The 22,438-nt window shown below is 37.7% G+C and overlaps 1 protein-coding gene across 8 annotated transcripts in view; it reads left to right on the top strand.

Annotated features, from left to right (window-relative positions):
- SSBP2 (single stranded DNA binding protein 2) overlaps window positions 1–22,438 on the top strand; it is a 193,765-nt gene that overhangs the window by 46,232 nt on the left and 125,095 nt on the right. For all 8 annotated transcript variants that reach the window (XM_080574063.1, XM_080574062.1, XM_080574061.1 and 5 more), the window contains one exon: window positions 1,404–1,488. In XM_080574063.1, coding sequence (XP_080430189.1) covers window positions 1,404–1,488 — 85 coding nt within the window. The remainder of the gene's footprint in view (window positions 1–1,403; window positions 1,489–22,438) is intronic.

The raw sequence follows: 22,438 nt of genomic DNA, 5'->3' as shown, positions 1-22,438 counted from the left end.
CTGTGCATTTAAAAGCATTATACATATCCTAAATAATTACATTCAGGAAAAAAATATTTACATATTACATGAAATATGTACATACAGTGACTGAGGAAGCTCACATCCACATGCATAGTCTTCAGCCCACATTTCTATTCACGGAAATAGCATATGAAAATGATTAGCCGAACCCAAGTCACCAGCCTTTTTGAGAAGCAGTGTGTGTTAGCACGGGCTTGGTGTTGTAAAGTCTGCATTTGCACAGTTTCTCTCAGTTCAGAATATGTGTAGACATAAAATTTACTTGTAGTTTTTCATGCATGATGCCACTTGCTTAAATATACCGGTGTGCAGAGACACATTTGTTTGTGTAAAATTCCCGAGGAGAAAAGAGTGCTCATAGTCACTGCTGTTTAGCCATGGTATTTATTAACTGTCACATGCCTTGAATGTATCCGGTATGTCAGTGTTTGCAAGAATAAAACATTATGGAGAATATGTCCAGCTGTCAGGAGTACAAGAATTTACAAATTTAAAAGTGGTTCCATTTGAACACAAAATCCCAAGTAATTTGTGCAGCTGTGTGGAAGGTGGCATATTCTTCATTCACCTTTATGCTTTTAGCTACCTGATGGAAGCCTGAAAAAGAGAACATGTGTCTTGTTCCTGTGATGTCTGCATTAACATTAATTTTGATTTCTGCAGCAGAGCGTTCACATTTTCCACAATTCTGTATTGCGATGCTGGACTAAACAATAAAGAAACAATATTAAACAAACTTTATTCTCGGGATTGTACACATAATTTATTTCTAGAAATTTTGTGTTAGGACTCATTCATGTATAACTCCATTTGAACAGGGGTGAGAGTGGAAAGACAGAGTATTGTAATTTCCTTTCTCTCCGTATAACCCAAGAGCTATAAAAGAAGATATCCATCTATTTCCTACTCTTATTCATACACCTCTTTCTCTAGGAACTTCTGTTTAAAGCACAGTATTGGACCTTGGAAGAACTCCTCAGTTTTCTCTTCCGTTCCATGCCTTTTCATGTTATTACTGTATGTATCTGTCCCTTCCAGGGTTTTGTGGACGTAAATAGCAGCAGTTGCCAGAGGTATGAGGTTATGTGTAGAGCTTTATACCCTTAAACCTTGTATATTAGATTAGTTTCTTGGTTTATACTACGGTGGTTTTAACGAGTACGGCACTGCTCGCCTCAGAGAATCAGATAACAGGACTCGATTCCTCCTAGATGTTTTACAAAGCTAAACCCTTTCATAGAGGTAAGTGCTTTCAGCTCTTGGCAAGGAAGTGATGCGCCTGTTTCTATATATAAACATGCATGTGCGGTGTGCACCATAAAATCTATGTGAGTATTACAATGATTTTCTCACCGTATCTCTAACTTCTTAATTTGCAGTGTATTTTGGGATCTCTACTGTGCAGCTCCAGAAAGACGAGAAACCTGTGAACATTCAAGTGAAGCAAAAGCCTTTCATGACTATGTAAGTTGTGTGTATATTTACCGTGCTTTCAGTACTGTATGGAATGTGATAGAGAAGTATTTCTGCATGACAGTATCTCAAATGCAGGTGTCTGTCACACATAAGTAACTCTAATGTGTTTTCTGGGGATGCCTCAGAATTAGGACTTCCTAATTCTCTGATTACCTATTGCCATATGGAAAACTGTTACTCATCTTAGAGATCAAAACGCTGTCCTGTGCATTAACTCAGAACAATGAATGTCCCTCTGTCTCTCCCCCATGGAGACATCGGGCTGGTCACTAGCACATGGGCCAAATCGAAGCACAGATATGGCCTGTCCACATATCCATACTCAGTCTGTGCTACAGAGGAGGCTGCTCAACAGATGTAATTGTCACTTCCACCCCCTGGCTTCTGTCGGGACCGTACAGACTTCAAGCATGACTACTGTACTTAAGTACCACAGAACAAGAAAAATGTAAAGTCAGACAGTTAAGGAGAACAGGAGGAATAACAGTAAAAAGTATTATGCCAGTTTTGGTACATTTGAGACCCAGTTTGGAACACATCAGGGAGTTCAGTGCAATTTCACCTGAGAGGACCAAAAAAATAAATTTTTTGGGTCCGTAACATTGAAACAGTTTCATTCCTTTTTCTCTGTTCTCATCGCATAAATGGAGTACTCTAGAAATCTGGAACTGCGTTCCAGACTCTGGTTGGAATTTGGGTTCTATCCCCTGTGGCAGTTCTTCTCCACCCGGTGATTTCATTTTAACTAAGGAAATCCTCTGCAGGCTGACTGAGCTAAAGTCATACTATCATTCCTTTGGGCCATTCGTACAGTATAAAAAGGGAGTAAATCTCCCTTATGATACTGTTCTGAAACCTCTTTCCTTCGCTGTATTCCAGGTCTGTCTTAAAAATATTTTGTAGTTGCTGCAAAAAAATATTTTTGTGTATAAAATTAAAATTAGACTTCAATAGCCCAATCTCTTACAAACACAAACCTGGAAGAACTTAAATGAACCTTCGAAGAGACTATTTTCTGTTATCTATTGTCATAATCTGATAACAGCTCAGGTTCCCATAGTGTGTGAATGACTGATGATCTTGCCTTTTTTGGAGTATGTTACAAATGCACCATCAACACAGTTAGAACTGTTTGGCGTATTTTACTTGCAGACCAATAACCCTTTAATACCTTCTCCTTAGCGGTTAGATTCTGAGGCTGACTGGTAAAGGAGCTTGGATAATTTTGCACTATCATGTCCATGCTACAGTGATCGCTTTTCATAATCAATGAGAAAAAAGCAGCGTTGGAGAAAGGAACAAAATTCTGAGGAAATTTTCCACACAGAAAAGTGTTAAAGTCAACCAACTTGGTAAAGCACATTCCTAAAATTAAAAACAATGTCACTGGTGGAAGCACAGTTTCTGCGCTCCTTTATGGGTTCTGTTTTGAATACACAGTTGTTGGAATAATAAAACATTTCAACAGCTTTGTTGTTGTTTTCAATCTTTGTTATGAGAGCGAGGTTTAATTCCACACTGAAGGAGAGATAGCTTTACAGGAATAGTTTATGACTGCAGGGAATGACAGTAGTGAATCAAATTTGTTGAGGTCAGAATCCAAGGTATGACCGTTGACTTCAGTGGGGGCACTGCGCACTCGCAGTGTAAGGTATATGACAAAAGCCAAAAATCTGCAACCTGTAAAAGCTGTTATGAAATAATTTTCAAATTAAATCACCAGTTAGAAGAAAATTTAAATAAAAAAGTACTAGGAAGTCTGAAAAGGAACAGAGTCCACAGTTCTGTAAGCTCATGAGAGTTTCATTGATCAGTAGGTTCACTATTTTAATCTATATAATTCTAATCCAAGAATTTGAGTAGCTGAATCAAAATTATCAAACTTTTTTTTGTCTTAGCATTTCCTTTTTAGTGTTTCTAACTTCCACAGGTTTTAGACTATTACACCATCTTATTGCTCACTTCTGTCTGCATTATGGTGTGTGTTAACGGTAATTTAAAAACCTGAGAAAATAGTCAAATGAGTTCTGTATGTGATGTACAACTGCGTGGTGTTTAAGGTACTCTATAAAGTGGTGTTCGATAAAGGAAAAATAAAAACATGATATTCTTCTATATGCATATAAATCTGCATAAAGACAGATGAATATTTATATCAGAAATACATTGGCTTATTTTATCAGTTAATTCTCCAGGCATTTCTAAAACCTTAATCATTTAAAGTGACAAGAAAACCTATCCATTGCATTATTTTTCCTCACAGTTGAGATAAACTTGTCTAATATCTAGCAGGACTCATGCTGTTCCTCAGTGTCATGTGCTTTTTGTTTAGGAAGGCAGTCTGCATCATGATAAGTGCACACCGTTAAAATCTTGCATATATTTAATATTTCATGAGTCTATTGTACATTTGTATTAATGCACATAACAAATGGTTATAAAATACAGCCAAGCATATTTCACAGCTGTTGAAGGTAAACATTTATTAAATGCTTTGTGAAATGCTGACCCATGCGGAGTGTTGCCACCAACTCCAGAGGGGTCGGAATTCTACCACCAGCGCAGACCATCAGAGAGCCAGGCACTGGGCTGAGGCGCTGATAACTCAGTCCTACTGTGAGACTGCAGGTCAAGGAGCAGAGCATTTGTAGTTGCACTGTCATGTCTCAAAACTGTAATTGCCGAGTACAAGAAGCACAGAAGGCTTGCTTATTAATTCATACTAGCGATTCAGAATTTTTTATTAGGTGTGTGTTCTACTTGACCTAAGGAGAGCATTCTTGCCGAAGGTGTGAGTGGTCTGGTTACACCACACGTCATGTTTAACACTAATTAAGCTGAATGAGCTGACCCAGTATCTTTTCTGTCTTTGCTTTTTGTGAAGGAAGAAAAGATTTAAGAATGTTTGATGGAGGTGGAAGGTGTTTGAGGATGATTTAATGATTTGTGAAATACTGCTGCCTCAAACAACACAGTTGCTAGTCAGTCTGCAGCACACAGAGCTTGACTCATAAAATGGATATACACAGGAAGATTTGATTACTTTTCAAGTTCCACAGTATCTCAACTGCAGTTGCAAAAGATGATGCTGCTTGATTCCCCGCACCCTTAATTCTTCTACAAAAGTTTTTTTAATGATGAGTTTTATTTCATTATTTAGTTTGCTGTAACATTTCAGCCTCTGCTTTGCTTGTCATTTAATACAACTGAATATCTGCAGCTGGGCTTTGTACATCTGCAGTATACTTGGGGAAAAACACTAGCGTTACCCTCATTAGAACCCATCTGGAGCACTGTGTTGAAGAAAAGTGCATGTGAACTTTCCTCTGCTATCAATGCTCTTTAATCAAGCAAGCAGTCTCAGCCTGTGTGTGCCTATCAGTCTGTGCCACAGAATCTCTTCTTGACCATTTGTGTAAAATAACAGGAAAAACATACTCTTTTACACAACTGTTATTTAAATTTTCTGATACACGTATATGTGCATACATGTTTCTCTGTACAGTATCATCCCTGTTCTGCAGAGATGAGGTATGGAAGTACTATTTCCGTGTATTCAGATTGTACTAATACACCTTGGATTTTTATCAAGCTAGTCAGAAGAGAAGGATCTTTCATGTCTGACAGCAAGAACATAAAGTTACTCTCAGAGTGGAGGCTATAACTGTTTGCAGTACTAACAATGCTCATCTTAGTAAAAATACAATAAATAGAAAGGTGAAGGGCTATTCTGGCTTTAAAAAGAAGTTTTTGTCTCCTCACCCTGAGGTTAAACGCTTACAACTCCTCCATATGATCTACAAGGGTTTCTATTTTTATTTTCTATTGAAATTTGCAGTTGGATTTTTATTTATTTATTTTTGTCTAAGAGAGTAAGGCTCTGAACTTACTAAGTTCACATTTTGGGTTTGAGAAGAGAGATGTACATCATGAAAGTGCATGTGCTGGTTCAGGCAGGTGCGTGCTTGCCTTGAAATTTAATGAAAATGTCTTAGAAATACTTTGTTTATATTTCAGGTAATTCAGGAAAGAAAAATGGTGCTTGCCTAGGCTATTATTATTATTACAGTCATTTCAGCAGGAACAGAGCATTTCAAGAAGAAAAAAAAAATAACAACAACAACAAAAACCCAAATAGATTAATTTTCCATTCAACTATCACTTTTGCTGGAAGAAAACTTCTATGTGCTTTGAAGTCCTGTTAAAAATCACTTACATGGTTACTTCTAGCCAAAATTTGGTCTTCACTGTAGAATGTTTTTTTCTTCACAGTGTCCTAAGGAGATCTCTTCAACTCTCTTAACAGATCTCGTTTCTCTGGGTTGGAACTGAGCTATTCTGTTGTGAGAAGCAGATTCCCACGTGCATGTTGTTCCTGCCTTCTTTCCGTCTCTTTATAAGCTGAAAACTTACTGGGTCAAAAGGGAAAATAAAATGGAAATCCTGTGATTCCTGAGGAAAAAAAGAAAAAAAAAAGAAAAAGAAAAACAGACTTTTAGAAGCTCCTTGGTAGGAGTGAATCTGACTCTTAGAATTGGTCATTCTTCAATTCTACTGGCACGGCCATTCATTCAAATCTCTGGACTCTGGGTTTGGAGGGGTGATATCTGTAAAGTTCTTTCTTGACAGATGATTTCCTTACCTAGTGCTTAAAATCTTATTACAGTCCATAAGTTTTTATGCCTCCTTTGCATATTGTACTGGAAGTCCTTCCATGTGGTATTGATGCTAGGAGGGATCTATTAATTCTCACAAGCAGTTGTAGTAAAATCTTGATTATTTTCCAGGTAAGTTTTTATTAGTGTCTTCTCCATGGCTGTTTGAAAGATCACTTTTGGTATGAGTAAGGGTCTCTTGTTTGTTTTTGTGGCTCCCAAAAGACGGCTAAGTAGTTTACAGGATAAGAAAAAGACATGTTCATTGCCTCAGAGACTGTACAGTCTCATAAGCTAGTATCATATTCCATCTGATTTGTTAGCATGTTTTTATAGTAAACTGTTTGACAGGGAGCTTAGCTTTACTTGAAAGTTGTAGGATATATTAAAGACTCTGCTATAATGAGTTCTGTACAAATGATTCCTTTTAAAGATCATAGTGATATAAATCAATTTTTTTCCCTAGGAATTAATGGGAATAGTGTTTGGACACAAGATAGCTGATCAATCTCTTTGTTAGTCTTACATAGGAATAAGTTAGGTCTCTGCATTTATTGATCTGTTTTAGTTGGAAACAGTTACCTCTTTCTTCCCTCTTCTCTGTGCCCATCTTTCTTCAGGAGAACTTGCTTGACCTTAAATGCCTTCTAAACCCTAATGTATCCTTAGTAGTACTCAGAATTTGAGGACTGAAGGTTACCGTGAGAGGTTTATGATGAAACATTGTATGAAGGCATCACTGGAAGTTTGTTGGAAGTGACCATAAACCTCAAGCCTTTTTTTCCTACAGCACAGTGGCAGAATAGTTTCTATTTTCATGAAACTACTTAAAAAACAACAACAACGATGACAAAAAAAAAAAAAAAAAAACACTTCTGAAACCCACATAAAACTATCTTCTAGGTGAAGTTTTTTTGTTGACCAAAACACATGGAAGCTTTTTCTCTTTCAGGATAATTTTTGAAAATGGATTTTCTTGTCATGTTTTCCAGGAGGTCTCAGTTCATGCTTAACAGCAGTCACAATCTCTTCCAGTCTATCAAGGAACTCCTCTTCTGCCTCTCATGTGTCAGGGATGGAGGAATTTGTTTTAGCTGTTGATTTTCTTGCCTTCCCCAGCTCTTGCTATTGTGATCTTCTGCAGGCAGCCTAGCTAGGAAGCTTGTGCTTTTGGGTCCTCCCTGGCTTCTTGCTGAAAATAGGATTCTAGATCTGGCTTCCAGCTGTCTGTTTGCATGGAGCAGGGCATGGAGAATGCATGGTAACTCCTGCTTAAAAGAAAAAACAAAAACCCCTTTCTATCCTTCCCAGCTGTGGAGAGCAAGAGATGGCAAGTACAGGCAGAGAGTGAGGCAGGGAGGATCAGAGGTAATTTACAAAATGCTGAATTCTGTGTTATTCGTGGGACAAACGCCGTATTATACTGCCATACAGTCATGAAATACAGATTCATGAATGAGTGGAAAAGAATGTATTTCAGATCTCTAAGCAATTGATGGCCTTCCTGTGAACTCTCCAGTATATTTTTTGTTTCTGAGGTTCTTCATGTTTCCATAGGCAGAGATTAAAAGCAGAGAGTCCCAAGCACAGGTCTGTGGTTAAGTGTGATTTCCCTTGACTGAGGAGTGTGTGGGATGCCCTGTGTAGTCTGTGTTTGGCCTGGTTTGCCCAGTAATGGTTAAGGACTGTTCTATTAAAGCAATGCTTCTGGTCTGAGTTGCTTGATAATTCCTTGCAGGAGTTCTGCAAATTTGTGGAGGAAGGCCCATTATATGTTTGCTGTTCATCACTGTACCTGTAATTTCACCTTTAGAATACCTTCTTCAGACATATACTTCTTAATGCCTTGTAGATAACTACCCCTGTGTAGCTGGAGATCAGATTCTTTTTTAAAACTAGATTTTTTTTTAAGTGGTCATAATATTCTTTTCATAACCAATATGGAAGTGAAAAGCATCTCTTTCCATACAGTCCTTGTTAGAACAATACACTTTACATTTTATGTAAATGGTGTTCATTTTTACGTATGAATGAAATGCATTTCTCTACTGCTCTTTCATTCCACAGAGATACGTCTTGCTTCCCGGTGTTTAGGTATGGTTATAGTAAAATACTTTTAGATATGAAAGCTAGAAGAAGGCTAAGGAAGTCAGGTAATTACCCAGAAATTTCCTCTCCAAATCCATTGTATAAATCCGTATGGTTGAAGATTAATCTGGTCTGTTAGAAAAATCAAATGAACAATTAAGAAATCATATTCAGTACAAAATATTTTTGTTAAGATGTCTTACAAGGGCGTAAGTCCTTGACTTCCTCATATGTGCAACCAAAAGTCTGTAAATCTAAAAGATCTGGAAAAAGTGAAGAATTCTTACCTTCCTTCCAGTTATCAATTGTAAAGGGACACTACTATAAAATAAGATGGATGTCTTTTTGGAAGGATGGTATTTATTGGAAGGTTTGGGGAGTGCAGTTGGTACTCAGGATCTGAGACTCATCTTGTACAATGGTATTGGCAGAATTACGCACAGTCAAGCTTAACTTTTCCACTTTCTTCAGCTGCTCAGTTTTATTGCTTAGTAGATGTTCTTTAATGCAATTTTTCAGAAAGGAATGGTTAAAAGAATGTTTCAGCCTGCCATCAAAGTAGGCATCACTTTCTTCAGGAAAACAGCGTTTACTTGTGTCAGGATTTGATCCACGTACTCTTGGGTGTATCTCAAGTAGCGCAAAATAATATTTCACTGTTACCTCCAAGACTTCTTTGCTGTTCAGAAATTTGCCAAGCTGAGAAGTTGGTTTCATTGGATTACACGGACCCCTTTTGTGGGAAAATAAGGAATTTTTTTTCCCCATTTTTTTTCATGCTAAGAAAACCCCCAAAAAATGTACCTTCTCACATTTCTATGAAGGCAAATAATGTTCCCATTCTGCCCCTGCCCTCCTCCTTCATCATTCCTTTGCATACAGTATTGGGTAATGTAATTACTCAGATTTGAACTACTCCAAGTCATAAATGTTAACTGTAAGCTCTCATACAGAAATTAATTTTTTTTACAGTCCACTTATTTTTTTTTCTTAGTAAAGGTTATTTTCATAGGTAAATTTGTGCTGTGTTTCATGTTTAACTATTTGTTTCAGATAGAAAAAACAGTATATCCTTCCCAAAATTCCAACACTTATCCTTTGAGTGGAGATTTAATTTTCTCAGAGTTTAGAAGTAAAATGGTTAATTAGTTTGAGTTAAGTGGAAGCCTCTGACAGTATAAGGAACCACCATCTCCCCTGAAGGCAGTTTAGCTCCTTTTTCATTGTTCCCAGAGGGAGGCAGTGGACATGTTGAAAGAGAGCCTCTTTTCTAAGAATGTTTTACGCTTCATTTTCATTGAGAACAATAGAAGATAACAGCCTTTCTAATGAGGGGAGACTTTCAGGGAATGATCTGTGGGAAAAAATAGGATTTAGTCATAATGGAACACTAAAAAGACTTATATACACTATATTTAAAACCATGCCAACTTTATGAAATAGAGCAAAACTTGTTGTTTTCTTTTGCTTGGAGGTAAGAGGAAATATGAATTCAACAGGTTAAGAGAGAAGTGAGTGGTCTACTAGATATTGTGGAGTGTACGGGATAAAGTAGAGGCCAAATGATGAAAGGCTGTGGCTGGAATGCTCAGGCTGCCTTGCAGCCTTCCCGAGTAACTTAATTGCTACAATATAACTGTGTCCAGTTCTGGGATCCCCAGTACAAAAAAGACAGGGAACTCCTGGAAAGAGTCCAGCGGAGGGCCACAAAGATGATACGGGGCCTGGAGCATCTTCCCTGTGAGGAAAGGCTGAGAGACCTGGGTCTGTTCAGCCTGGAGAAGAGAAGACTGAGAGGGGATCTCATCAATGTGTATAAATACCTGAGGTGTGGGAGACAGAGGGATTTGGCCAACCTCTTCTCAGTGGTTTGTGGGGACAGGACAAGGGGTAATGGCCACAAAATGGAGCACAGGAAGTTCCGCACCAACATGCGAAAGAACTTCATGGTGAGGGTGTCGGAGCACTGGAACAGGCTGCCCAGGGAGGTTGTGGGGTCTCCTTCTCTGGAGATATTCAAGGCCCGTCTGGACGCCTGCCTGGGCAGCCCGCTCTAAGGAGCCTGCTTTGGCAGGGGGTTGGACCCGATGATCTTTTGAGGTCCCTTCCAACCCCTACAATTCTGTGTGTCTATGATATACCGGTAAAATTTGTTTGAAGGAGGATCTGCTTAAAAAAGTTGATATAAACACATTATTAGACGCTTTATTCCATTACAGATTTCTGCATGGGCTTACTTTTCCATCTTCTGAAGACTGGCATTTACTTTATAAGTAACATAAATCCAAGGTATTTTTGAAGTTATGGCATATATTAGTGCAAGGAAGAAGGATCGACTGGTGGTTTTTGACCTGTTTGATGGAAGTCCCAGGACATTACAGTTTGTTCATTGCTTGGTTGTCCTGATGAACAGTTGTTAACTTTAACCATTTCTTAGAGTGATGATATCTTACTGCGAAATTTCATGCAATACCCCTCGTGTATTTGGTTTAGAACTCCATTTACTCAAATTAAAATTTTAATTTTTGGTATGCTATAATGGATTATTTACGCTACTAAAGCAAAAGCTGTTTTACAGTTTAGGTTTTAAACTTAATTTGGAGTGAACTCAAAATCTTTTTAACCAAGGTTTTTAATGTATTTTGCTTTTAAGAATGACAATATACATGCAACCGTGAGTTTACGTAGCATGCATTGAAAAACATCCTGTTTCTAAACTTTTGTTAATTCTATTAGTTGTATTTTAGAAATATCTTCACCTCTGTTGACGTACAAATCATTCTAATTTGTTGCACAGTGTAAGCCATATGTTTTTACAGCACTCTAGGAGGTTAAATTGTAGCTTAGTAACACTGGGAATATTAAATTGACTAACAAATGCTCTGAATTTAGAGTTAAAGATCTCTTGACATTAATATTTAACACTGATTGTACATAATGCTCTACATCAATAAAGTATTGATCATTTGATCAATAGAGAGCAAATACAGGATTACAGCCTTGCAGTAACCTGCTTCCTGTGTGTGCTCTTCCTCTCCCACTCCTTGTCCCCTCTCAGTATTCTTTCTTCCGACGCTTTGTTTTCTATATCAGCATTTCATTTGATGTTTATTATGCTAAATGAGAGTAGAGATTTAGGGTAGCCTTCTAATAAGTGTTTGCATTTAGGGGTTCCAGTTTAGCTGATAAAATTTCTCTTGGAGGTAATTACAAGAGGGTGTTCTGAGGACTCTGCTTGTGTATATGTCCATGTGTGCATCTGTATGTAGTGAGACGTTCCTATCTACCAAATAATAAGGTAAAAGCCAGTACTACACTGATGTAAAGCGTTTTTATTTTTCTGATAGAATTATTTGTCTAGATTTGAGGCACTTTGCCTGAATATATTCTTCTTCAGACTCATAAAATGTAAAAGTGAAAGTGAGAGTCTTATTTCTGCACAATATGCCAAACACAGATTTTGTAATAAGCTCGACTGATCTGTTAATACCTCTAAGTGACTCATTTCAGACTTGCTTAACACATGCCTGGAAAAACTAAAGACTTATAACTTCCATCTGCTCTCTAATATGATGAAAGATGAATCCTGAAGATCACAAATTGTGGGAGACATGCAGCTCTTAATAAGAACAGCTGAACAACAAATGCCTTGTGAGAGGTGGTGAAAAATGAAGTAATGAGGAGGAAAGGCAGGCAAGCCTCTTGAGGGAACGTGAATATCCATGGCTGACTAGAACTGTCACATCCAAACCTTATACTAAATATGAAATGCACGTTATATAACAGAAGTCACAGTGAACAGATAATAGCCTTCTTGAATATTCTGCCAAATTAGTGCCTTACTATTACAAGCAATTGTGCTAACATGGGTTCTTGAGCTTCCACAGAATGTTTTATTTTAGCAGAAATGTGGCGGATCTCCATATTGGAGTATCTCATTTAACAAATGAGGTTTTGAAATCTTGGGGGTTTTTAATCCTCATGTTAACAACATTTCAAACAATGCAAACTTTGTTAATTTATTCACTGCAAATCAATGTGTACAAATAGAGCCTTTCATTTCACACATATAGTATTGCAGGAAAAAAAACACAACACACATACCTGTGTACTTCAAGAAAAATGGTGACTGGAGTAGTCAAGGAAAATCAAAATTAAACTTGTCTTAAAGTGAAGTTCTGCTTTCCACTTTCTCATTGTAGGCTGTTTAAATATGGCCCCTCCTTAACTTAAATGAGCATCTCTATAGTGCTGTCACACTAATGTGCATGAACCAGATTTATGCCAGTTAGCAAGGAGGCCTATAACAAAACTTAGATGCAGCAGCCTGTAACCCATCAGAGGCTAATATGCCCTGCCGAGAAGGTAGTATTCTGCATAATTCACACCAAAAGAGGTGCATGACCTGTCTAATTTACTCTGACATAGGAAGAGGAAGACAAAGCTCATTGTAAGATATATGATATATGCACTATGTTCTGAGCCATTGAGAATCTTGAAAACATTTTCCAGGTCTGCTTTCAAATCTGATTTCCATAAATGTATTGCAAAGCTGAAATTTTAGCTTATGAGATCTACAAGGTTCATAACTGTATAATAGTTGGATACATTCCATGAGGTGAGTTTTAGTATCTTCCCTGCTCTAAGGGAGAGGGAGGGAAGTATACAGATAGTGAATGTGCCTGTAGTGGAGTATGATGTTATACTTTGTAAATCAATTCCACGGGAATAAGATTTGCGGAGAGATACGTAAAGATAGACACTTGAATCGCTCTGGAGCATGACTTCATTGACTTTATCACAGATCTACAGGGATGTTGTGATCTGCCTGTACAGATCTGATGGCAGGATCAGGAACTCTGGCCCTAATCTGGCAAACAATTTCATGGTCGAGTAGCACTGTGTGTGTGTGAATAGTCTCATTAAACTCACATATATGTTTGCATTATTAGGATCATAGGAAACAGTAGAAACAGAACGACCCATTCTAGTTTGCTCTCCAGTTTTAGTTATTTCTTAATATAGAAGCCAGCTTTTCATTTATTTAGTTTTTTATTTTTCCCAAATGTTTTTGTGGAAACACCTTCTTCTGATTCTATCTGTTGGGGAAAAACATTTATAAATTTCTGTTTATAAGGGCAAAATTGTTGAAGAGGGCTCCTCTGGGCAGCTTCTCATGTGTCACTGCAGAAACCTTTTTATTCAGTCCTAACAGTTCAATTATAATATTGTGTTTATTTTCCTATTACTTCTATGGTTTTAACATTATTCTACTTTGTGTACACCAGTATTGCTTTTTCTGACTCGTATTGCCAATTGCTTTCTTTTTCCTGCTCCAGTGGCTTCTTCCCCATTGTTACACAGAGAACATTTGGTGGATTGGGGGCTGATGAATGACAAGATTATAGCTCCTACCACTCCTAAGTCAGATACAGCTGCTGTCTTGGCTCATTTAGAGCAGTTTACGTTCTGTATTTCCAGTAACTGCCCTCCTCCCTTGAAAGATAAACAAAATTAAACAGCCTCCTACCAACTGTTCCTTCTCTTGCTGTGTGATGGACATCCCTTGAGGGCCTGTGGAATCTTCTGTCTTCCTTGATGCTGGAAAGAAAGAAGCCTTCCTTTCACTGTCTTCTGGGAAGCTTCTTCCCTGAGCACCAAGAAGGCAGGTACTGATCTGTCAGCATCTCAGGTTTCTGTATTCCCTTTGGCAGTGGCCTTTCTTGTTGCTTGGCTGTGCTATTCTCTTGGACCTTGTCTATTTCCAGAAGCTAACTGAATACTTTTAAATTCTTGGATAGTTAAAATATATTCTCCATACTGCTGTGAATATTCAGGCCAGGCTTTGAAAGAAAGTTTCTTCCTCTTCCTTCAACTTAGAGATTCAATCCCAAGTCTTTCAACAGTGAGACAGACACATAGGGAAAATAACTATTTCCTTTTTCTCTTAATAGGAAGAAGGAAGTTCCTTTACATCCCTGCTTCCTTCACTGATAATTTGTAGAATCTTCCTGGAGGAAAATGAGTCTTGAAAATTCTTTTTGCAGCACTGTAGTATGTAGAGGGTTTTGTTGAAGCATCAGTTCCCTAAATCACATTTCTTAAATTGTGTAAGGAACTAAGCTTTCATTATTTTTTAAAAATATCTTTCTTAGACTGCTTGATTGCTTAGAAAACATGACCGAGTGAAATACACAAAATGATTAGGTACCAAAAAAAAGAAATGTCCCTGGTGAAGCTGAACTTGCTTACATTCAGTTCCCTGAAATCCGAATTACAATGAGAAGATTGTATGAATGGGGTATCCAAGAGGGTGATTTCAAAACAGAGCTTTACTATGGTTTTAATGCTTTACCGTGTTATTAGATGTAATCTTGTCCTGTAGAGGTAGTTCTAGAACCTTTATAATTAGTAAGTACACATTTTTTATTTCCACTAAAAGAAACACACAAACAAAATGTAACTCCCAGTTTTCTTATAGTTTGTGTAATAATTTTATGAAATGGAATCTATAGGTTAAGATTCTTTAGAGTCTATTTTTAGTTGCTTAAGATGTAGTTAAACTCAGTAGTTCCTGCTGAATTGTCTGTTCAAGGTGTCTGCTTCAGGCTGAACTCTCTTTTCCCAGTACCTTTTAGCAAAACCAATTCACTGAGGGTTTATAGAGCTATCTCTAGGCAGACAGAGAGATACAAGGAGGAAGGAAAGAACAAATGATTGAACGCTGCTGTTCCTTTTGGAGGAACCATTGCATTTTGCTGGGGGAGAGAGGTAACTCACCTATTGTGGCCAAAGCAGACTATGACAGCGAGACATTTCTGCATAGTGGGAGCATTGTTAGAGGCTGGCATTGTTTTGTAAATGTTCTAAATACTGTAAGTATTGTCTTTGCACTCAGTGTACATCTCTGTACTGCCCTCATGTGCTACGTGGTTGAAGTCAGAGGATTGGGCAGCTCAGCCCATCACGTGAAGCACGGGTCCCACAGACAAAAAAAAAAAAAAGCCTGACCATGTAGTGAGAGAGTATTTCTCCATGCTTACAGGTAAGGGGCTAGAATTAAAGTTGCAGAAGTCAGGGCAATTTGTCTTTAAAGTGGGTGATGTGAACTTGATAGCCCCAGGTTTGTGTTAGCGAGTGTGCATGCTTTGGTTCTTCAGTGGTTGTCATCCTGCAAAATGACTTGATTTTGTTTCTTTTAAAAGGTGTTGGGGAGAGCAGGGATGCAACATCATCGTCAGTAGTTGGACAAGGTGATGGTAACCACTGCACTTTCCATAGAGCTCAATCTGGAGTACAAATGTTTGTCCAGTGGAGCTGTCTTGTGAATGTCTGATTTTGGGAGCTGTAGTGCTAGAAAGTGCAGTTTAAGCACTTCTTAACTGCATATTCTCTAAAAAACAATGCTCTTGGAAAGAAGAAGGAAAGTTAATTAACTAGGAACTTGGTCTTATAAAAAGGGGCTGTAATAACAGTTGGAGATTTCCAAAGCTATATGGTAGCAGAGCTAGGTTTTTACAGACGATATTTTTTATTAAATGACTGTGTCCCATTCCAATCCCATGCCAGACATGCAAATTCTTTTGGAGAGAAACTTCAAATCTTGCCACAAGACCCTCTTAGACTCTACAGGAGCCTTTATACTGTTCTTCAGTGACAATTTGGGCTTGTCCATGTTTCCTGGGATTAGAGAACCCTAACAAGTGGTGTAGTTGTTGTTGACAGGCCTATGAATTAAAAACTTCAAAATAAATGGAAGAGAAAAAAATGATAGTCTTGATATGTTTATTTTGCTCTTCATTCTTATTTTGTCAGCTGCCTAAAACGTAAAATAAATCTTTAAAAAAAAGTTGAATGATACTATGTGCATTGCAGTGTACTTCAGCTGTCCTAGCTGTTCTTGTGAACCAGCAGGGAATCGTTATTAATGAGATTCCTGTTCTCCAGCACTTGGAGAATAGGATTTAGTGTAACTCAGTCCCCCGCTGGTTCAAAAACAAGGCTGGCAGAAAGAGCAGAAGAAGATTTGTTAATAATGTTAACTGAAAATGGCCCAGTTAATCTTAACGTTAAGATTATTACCGGTAAGCCTAGATTTGAAAGATAGTTAAAAACTTTGCTTTTGTTATGTGCTTTAAAAATGCATTTAAAGACAGCAGGAGCTGAAACAACTGGTAATCTGTGCTCTGATGTTTTTGAAACTGTGAATTAATTTCAGCTGTGGGCCCCTAAAGGTTGGCTACGAAGGTCTTGTTAATATATGTAGACTGGTTTTTTTTTGTTGTTGTTGTTATTTGGTTGTTTTTTCACTTCAAAGTGTCATGAGTATGCAGTAGGTTTTATTGAAGTCAGATGAATTCCAGAGGTGCTGGTGAATTCAGAGGTGTCATAAATCTGGATACCTATTTAAGAGGCTGGGTGCGCGTGCAGGCGCTAGGATATTTATCCTTGTAAATTGTGGCATTATTTACTGTTTCAAACTATCACTCAGTTCATACATGTAGTAATATCTTTGTTTTTTAAAAATAAGCATTTTTTGGTGCAGGAGTAACACTGGATGAATGGAAGTGATTCCATAATCTGTTCCCACAAAAGACTTTGTATACCCTGGTTCTGTCAGGAACTTCTGGTTTAAGAAAAAAGCAACAAAGTAGTAAAACATAGTATTTGACTACCTGTTCCATTCTGTTTTCAGATTATTCACAATTTTCAGAATTTCAGGGTAAGATCGAAGGAAACATTTCAAGAAAAAGATCATAAAGCATTTGCATATTGGATTTCCTATTTACTGCTGATTAGAATCCATGTCAGAAAATGTGTTCTAACTTTATTAAATGGAGCCTGACAAATGTTGCAGTTGTTGAGATACTGCCTTGATAATAGCAGAAATTGAATTATTATTTCTGCATGTATTGTAAGCAATTACACACAATCATTACCTAAACGTGTACATTATGTGTTCTCCTGGATGGAGAGTTATGTCAGTGGAAACTGCTTTTTTATAGTCATTTCTGTATTATGTTTTTGCTGAACAAGCAAACCATGCAGCTATTTATCGAAGCTGCAAAACTGCAAGATGCATTCCTTTTTGTATTGCGGATAAAACATCTTATTTGAACTTTTTAAAACATTGTGCAGTTACACAACCATGGTGTAATTCTTCAAACCATTTTTTAGTTTTATTTCCAGTGCCACTGAATCTGTTGATCCTTTCTGTAGGATGAGCTCTAACTCCTTCCTTGTCCAAAGAGGTTGTTACCTGATACTATCACCTCCTTCATAGATGTAAGTCCTGATCATCCAGGTTCCTTTTGCTCTTATGCTAAAACTTTGTTTTCATTGTCAGAAGCCTTTTTTCTGTTTTACAGTTCATGTCTTCAGGGATTTGGGGGACACACACGGGACGTCTCAGTTTGTTCCCATTCTCAGTCTGCGTGGCTTTGCTACAGAAGCTTACCTCTGTTTCTCCTTTGTCAAGTTTCTTGAATCATTGAGTCTCTGTCCCTTTCACACGTAGATTCCTATGCCTGATGTTATTGTCTGCTTAGTTTTTTGAGGCTCTAGCAGTGACATTTAATCTCTCTGTTTGCCTTCAGTGGAAATTGTTGTCCCCAAAGAGACAAAATACCATTTTGTCATTGTTGTTTCCCCAAGTGTGACTTTAAAAAGCTTGGCAAACTGTTACTTGTGCTGGTTCAGAAGATATGTTACATACCCTGGACAGTTGCTCAAATGATTAGGAGTTGTGCTGAAATTCTTAATATTCTAGACTCCTTGTAAAATTAATATGGTTAACAGACTTGGTCATTAAACTGTGGTGAAATAGAGTGAGGGTCAAAGGAAAAATAGTTACAAGGCTATGTTTTAAAAGTGCCATTTATGATCATTTATGATTTATCTTGTTTCAAAGTCAACAACATGCACTAAATAAATGATTGACTTGAAAATCTGCCAAATGTATTTATTTCCAGAGAAGGAAAAATGCTAGGTTTTCTTAAAAGATTTTTTTCCTGTCACAGCAGATTTGTTCTAAAGCCTCCTCAAGTTTTGCCCATAATTTCATCTGCAGTTTTCAGTGCTTCTGCTATTTGGAAGTATTTCCTGAGTATGAAAGAGTAGGAAGTTCTAAACCTTGTACTTTTAGCCCTGTGCTTCACAACAGCTCTGGGAAGCATTTGTCACTCCATAAAAATGTATTTCCATGCTACTTAACAGGTATCTCATGAATTGCCAGAGTAAAATGGAGCAAAACATAATCACTGAGTATCTAAACTTGGTGTTCCAATTTTTAAGTATTCTATATATTGACAGTATTTAAGGACAACTTTGCCAGAATCTCCCAGGAGTGACCAGCTCCACGCTCAGAAGGAGCACTGAGGACGTCCTTGGAGAAGGTGCTGAGCCTCTGATCAGCACCAGGAGGTCTGGATAGAGAGGATGAGGGCTTGGGGTGGCCACAGCAATTCATCACATCTTAATGTTCTCCGTCAGTCTTTTTCTACGCGTAGCTTTCCTAAATGCCCACGTCATCATTCTGATAAAAAAAGCTCAAGAAGAAAGCCTCTGCAGAATGCAATTTAAACGTTTCATACTGAACTTGTTCTTTGGGTATTACCTATCAATGTAGACCTAGCGGTGTTTCATTATCTAATGTGAATTAGCGAGAACATGGCCTGGTTACTTGGTACCTGAGCCTCTCCCTGCCAGGGCAATGCTTCGGCTGCTGGAGCTGCATGCTGTGACAGAGCGGGGTTCCTGGTCCCCTCTTGCCAGCTGCTGGCACCCTGGCGTACGGCTGCTTCAGGGGAAATCGTTCACATGCTTGTCTCTAGAGCAGTTATTTTTGTGCTTGGTTTTGGATCATGTAGCAAGAGGAGGTAGACTTCATGGATCCCTTTTTAGGTTTATAAAATACACCATTTTCAGTAACCTAGCACTTGCCAACTTCTGACCTCCAGATGTGCAGGAGAAAAATTTGGAAGTGCCCATCCATTAGCACAGTTTTCCCATCAACTACCAACTTCAGCTTGTTTTAGCTTTTTACTGCATCACTCTGTCTTGGAAAAAAGCAGTTGTATGAGAAATTACATAAATGTAAGCCTGCAAATGCATCATCTTATTAAAAGAAGTTGAGGAATGATGCACTGAGCAAATGTTTTCAAGTATGTTAATACACAAGTAGTTCAAAACATTTACTTTAGCAGTCCTGCTTCAGGTCCATCTTCTTTTAAAAGATTCATTTTCACTCACATGTCTTTTCAAATGAATCATGAAGGAAGACAAAAGGCTCCATAATCACACAAAAACAGTATATTTTCCTTTTATATTTTATCAATTTTAAAAATACTTAGTAAGTGATGACACCCAAAGTTACACTTGCTTAATATTAATGTTATTGTAACTGTTACTAGCCCTACAGCTAAAGTTTATACAGGAAAAGTGTTCAGTACAGCTCAGGAATTAAGCTAGTTGTTCTAATTTCACTGACAAGCACAACTTGTATGAGGGCTTTTTTTTTTCCCCATCAGAGTGTAGTGAAATACCGAAACATAATGATTTTCTCTGTGTATTAGTCCAGTTAAAAACTAATTTTAAGAAATGTTTTTGCAGACTGAGTGACCACTCTGAATATTCTTCTTTGTATGTATGTACATAACAAGTCATCCAAGGCACAGAATCTTCCTTTAGTGATATTTCATTGCATATTTAGTAGTGTGAGATCTCTGCATTTACTTAACCTTTACTCAAGGTAATCTTGAGGTCACTTTTGACCTCTGAAAGATATTGAAAGGTAAGTCAATTAATACATCATATCAGCTTTCCTTGTGTGGACAGATGTCTCATCATGCTGTAGTGTGATGTAACCAGTAGTTATGTAGTAGTATCAGCCAGATGATAACAAGCTGGCCAGCACAACTAGCATTACCAAAATCACATCTATGTTCTGGAGGCCGTGCACAACAGAGTAAGTCCCATGAGCTCTTGGATTCTGTTTTTAACATTATATTTTCACTTTCCGTACAGGTAATGATAGAAACAAGACTGAAATACTGCTCTCTTAAGCATTCTCAAACGTCTTTCTCAAAACTGGCTATCAGCCTTGATGAAAGATGCAAATTTTCTTTTTAGTCTCTTCTCCTTTTCTAAACCCTCTGTCACCATTGTTCTGGCAAACCCCACTGCCAAGTGATTATGCAGATTTCCCCCCCCCCCCCCCCCCCCCACCTTTTTTTTCCTTTTTTTTTTTTTTTAATTGGAAGTTCTCTTACATTCCCTTTTGGTTCACAACTGCTATAGGCAAAGATGCGACTCTGCATATTTCTTCACGAGAAACTTTGTGAGGCATTACGCCTTCCCTCTGAATCCCTTCTAGCATTACTGACTGTTTCAAAAATCATCAGTTCCTCACACGCCAAGACCTCTGCTTTAATTTTTAATTCTGACCTGACAGGCATTCAGATTTGCTGCCTGTAACTGCCCTAGAATCAACATATTATTGCATATGTTTGATGAACCATAGAATTGGTGCAAGTCTTTTTTCCAGTTACTTGGTTTCTAAATGTACTCTTTTGGGACCTAGACAGTGTTGTCAATATTCTTTGTTCCAGTTGCTCAGCAGTTTGCAGTTTAATGTTGTCAAGGGGCTTTTGTATTGCAGCAGCTGCCTAAGTTAAACCTTGTTATGCAATGAAAGAAATTTAGAGATGAGTCCCATACGTAGTACAGGACTCATCTATGGAGTATGGAAAACGTTTTTCTTCTCATTTCTATGTTAGGTATAGATTAGGTAAAACCATATTGTTTATAGCTTGTCTTTATCTGTGGACATTATGGTAGCTTTTTAATTGAACAAAAAGCCAAAAATTTCGCAATTCACCATTAAATCCAGAAAGCTGCATCTCCTACTTAAAGTAGCTGATGTTTTTTTCTATATTTCTATGTTGTCCTTCCGGTGTCTTTTTTTCTTTTATTTCTGAAGATACACAGTCAGCAACTCTACAATATGTTTGGTTTAGATACACAGTAAAAAAATGATTTGTGTTCAATAATTCGGATGCTGCATTGCTTTTGTACTGAGTTATAGATCCAACTTTTCATCTGCTGTTTAGTATAAAAATGTTTTTTGCTTGTTAAGTTGTGCTGCATATGTGCATAGTCATGAAATGGCTCCTAACTTGAAATCTAATGTGTAAAAATTTTTAAATCGATTCTCTCCAGTAAAATCTGATTTCCTGTATCTGGGTAAAATTCCTGGGAATTTTAGGAGGATTAGGGAGTAAATACAGACCAAGTTGTCAGGATTTGATTAAATTTCATATTTGCTAACTTCAAACTCCCATGACAGTGGTACTGAGAGTTCTACTGCAACGTTGTTTGAGGATTGGGAGGTTTCAGGAAAGACTGCAGTTTAGACTCCTAGTACAGTTAATGAAAATCTTTAGTAATCTTTTCCACAGGATGAGTAGCAATATTGTATAGCCTTCTTCAAAAGCATTGGGATTGCTACATCCAAAGTTGAATTTTCAAGATGATTACTGAAAAATTAATTTTTGTAGGTAGTTCTCTAGTACTTTTTAAAAATTATTATTATATTTAAGATTAACTGCTGGATTGCATTACGGTGCAATTGGTAGTAGATTTGTAAGATGCATAATTGCATGTAAATATATCAGATGGATGGAAGCTTTATAATCCATGTTTCAAAATGGAGCCATCTCTAATTTCAGTACTTAGTTGGTGAAGTAATGTCATACATATATCTTTCGGCACTGGTATTTGTGTTAAAAACAATTGCATGTTGCAGAGTTTGTATTGCACTACTGCTCCTGTCAGTGAAAAGGAGGCGTATATTTAAGCCTGCAGCTGTGGTTTATGTGAGCAGGAACCACTGGAATGTTGACATGCTGGTGTGTAAAACAGACTGAGAAATCACTGGTTGCTCTGAGAACTTGTTATATTGCGTACTGGAACAAAACCACTTCTAGATCAAGGGACCATTAACTTAGACATGCGGTAATACCTCGGAAACCTCCAGTTCTGCACATACATGCTGTATGCCATTGGGAAGCTGGGATTCCCCAAATCAAAGGGAGATTTCCTGGAGATAATTAATATTTTAAGGTAATTAACATTTCAGTTTTCTGTGTGCTCACCAATCATTTCCATTTTCTTCAGCCTGAGTGCAGGACCAAACC

The sequence above is a fragment of the Anser brachyrhynchus genome (assembly GCF_964034855.1).
Source record: "Anser brachyrhynchus genome assembly, chromosome: Z".
Taxonomy (NCBI): domain Eukaryota; kingdom Metazoa; phylum Chordata; class Aves; order Anseriformes; family Anatidae; genus Anser; species Anser brachyrhynchus.
The sequence above is the reverse complement of the archived record's forward strand: the minus strand, read 5'-3'. Positions and strand labels throughout refer to the sequence as shown.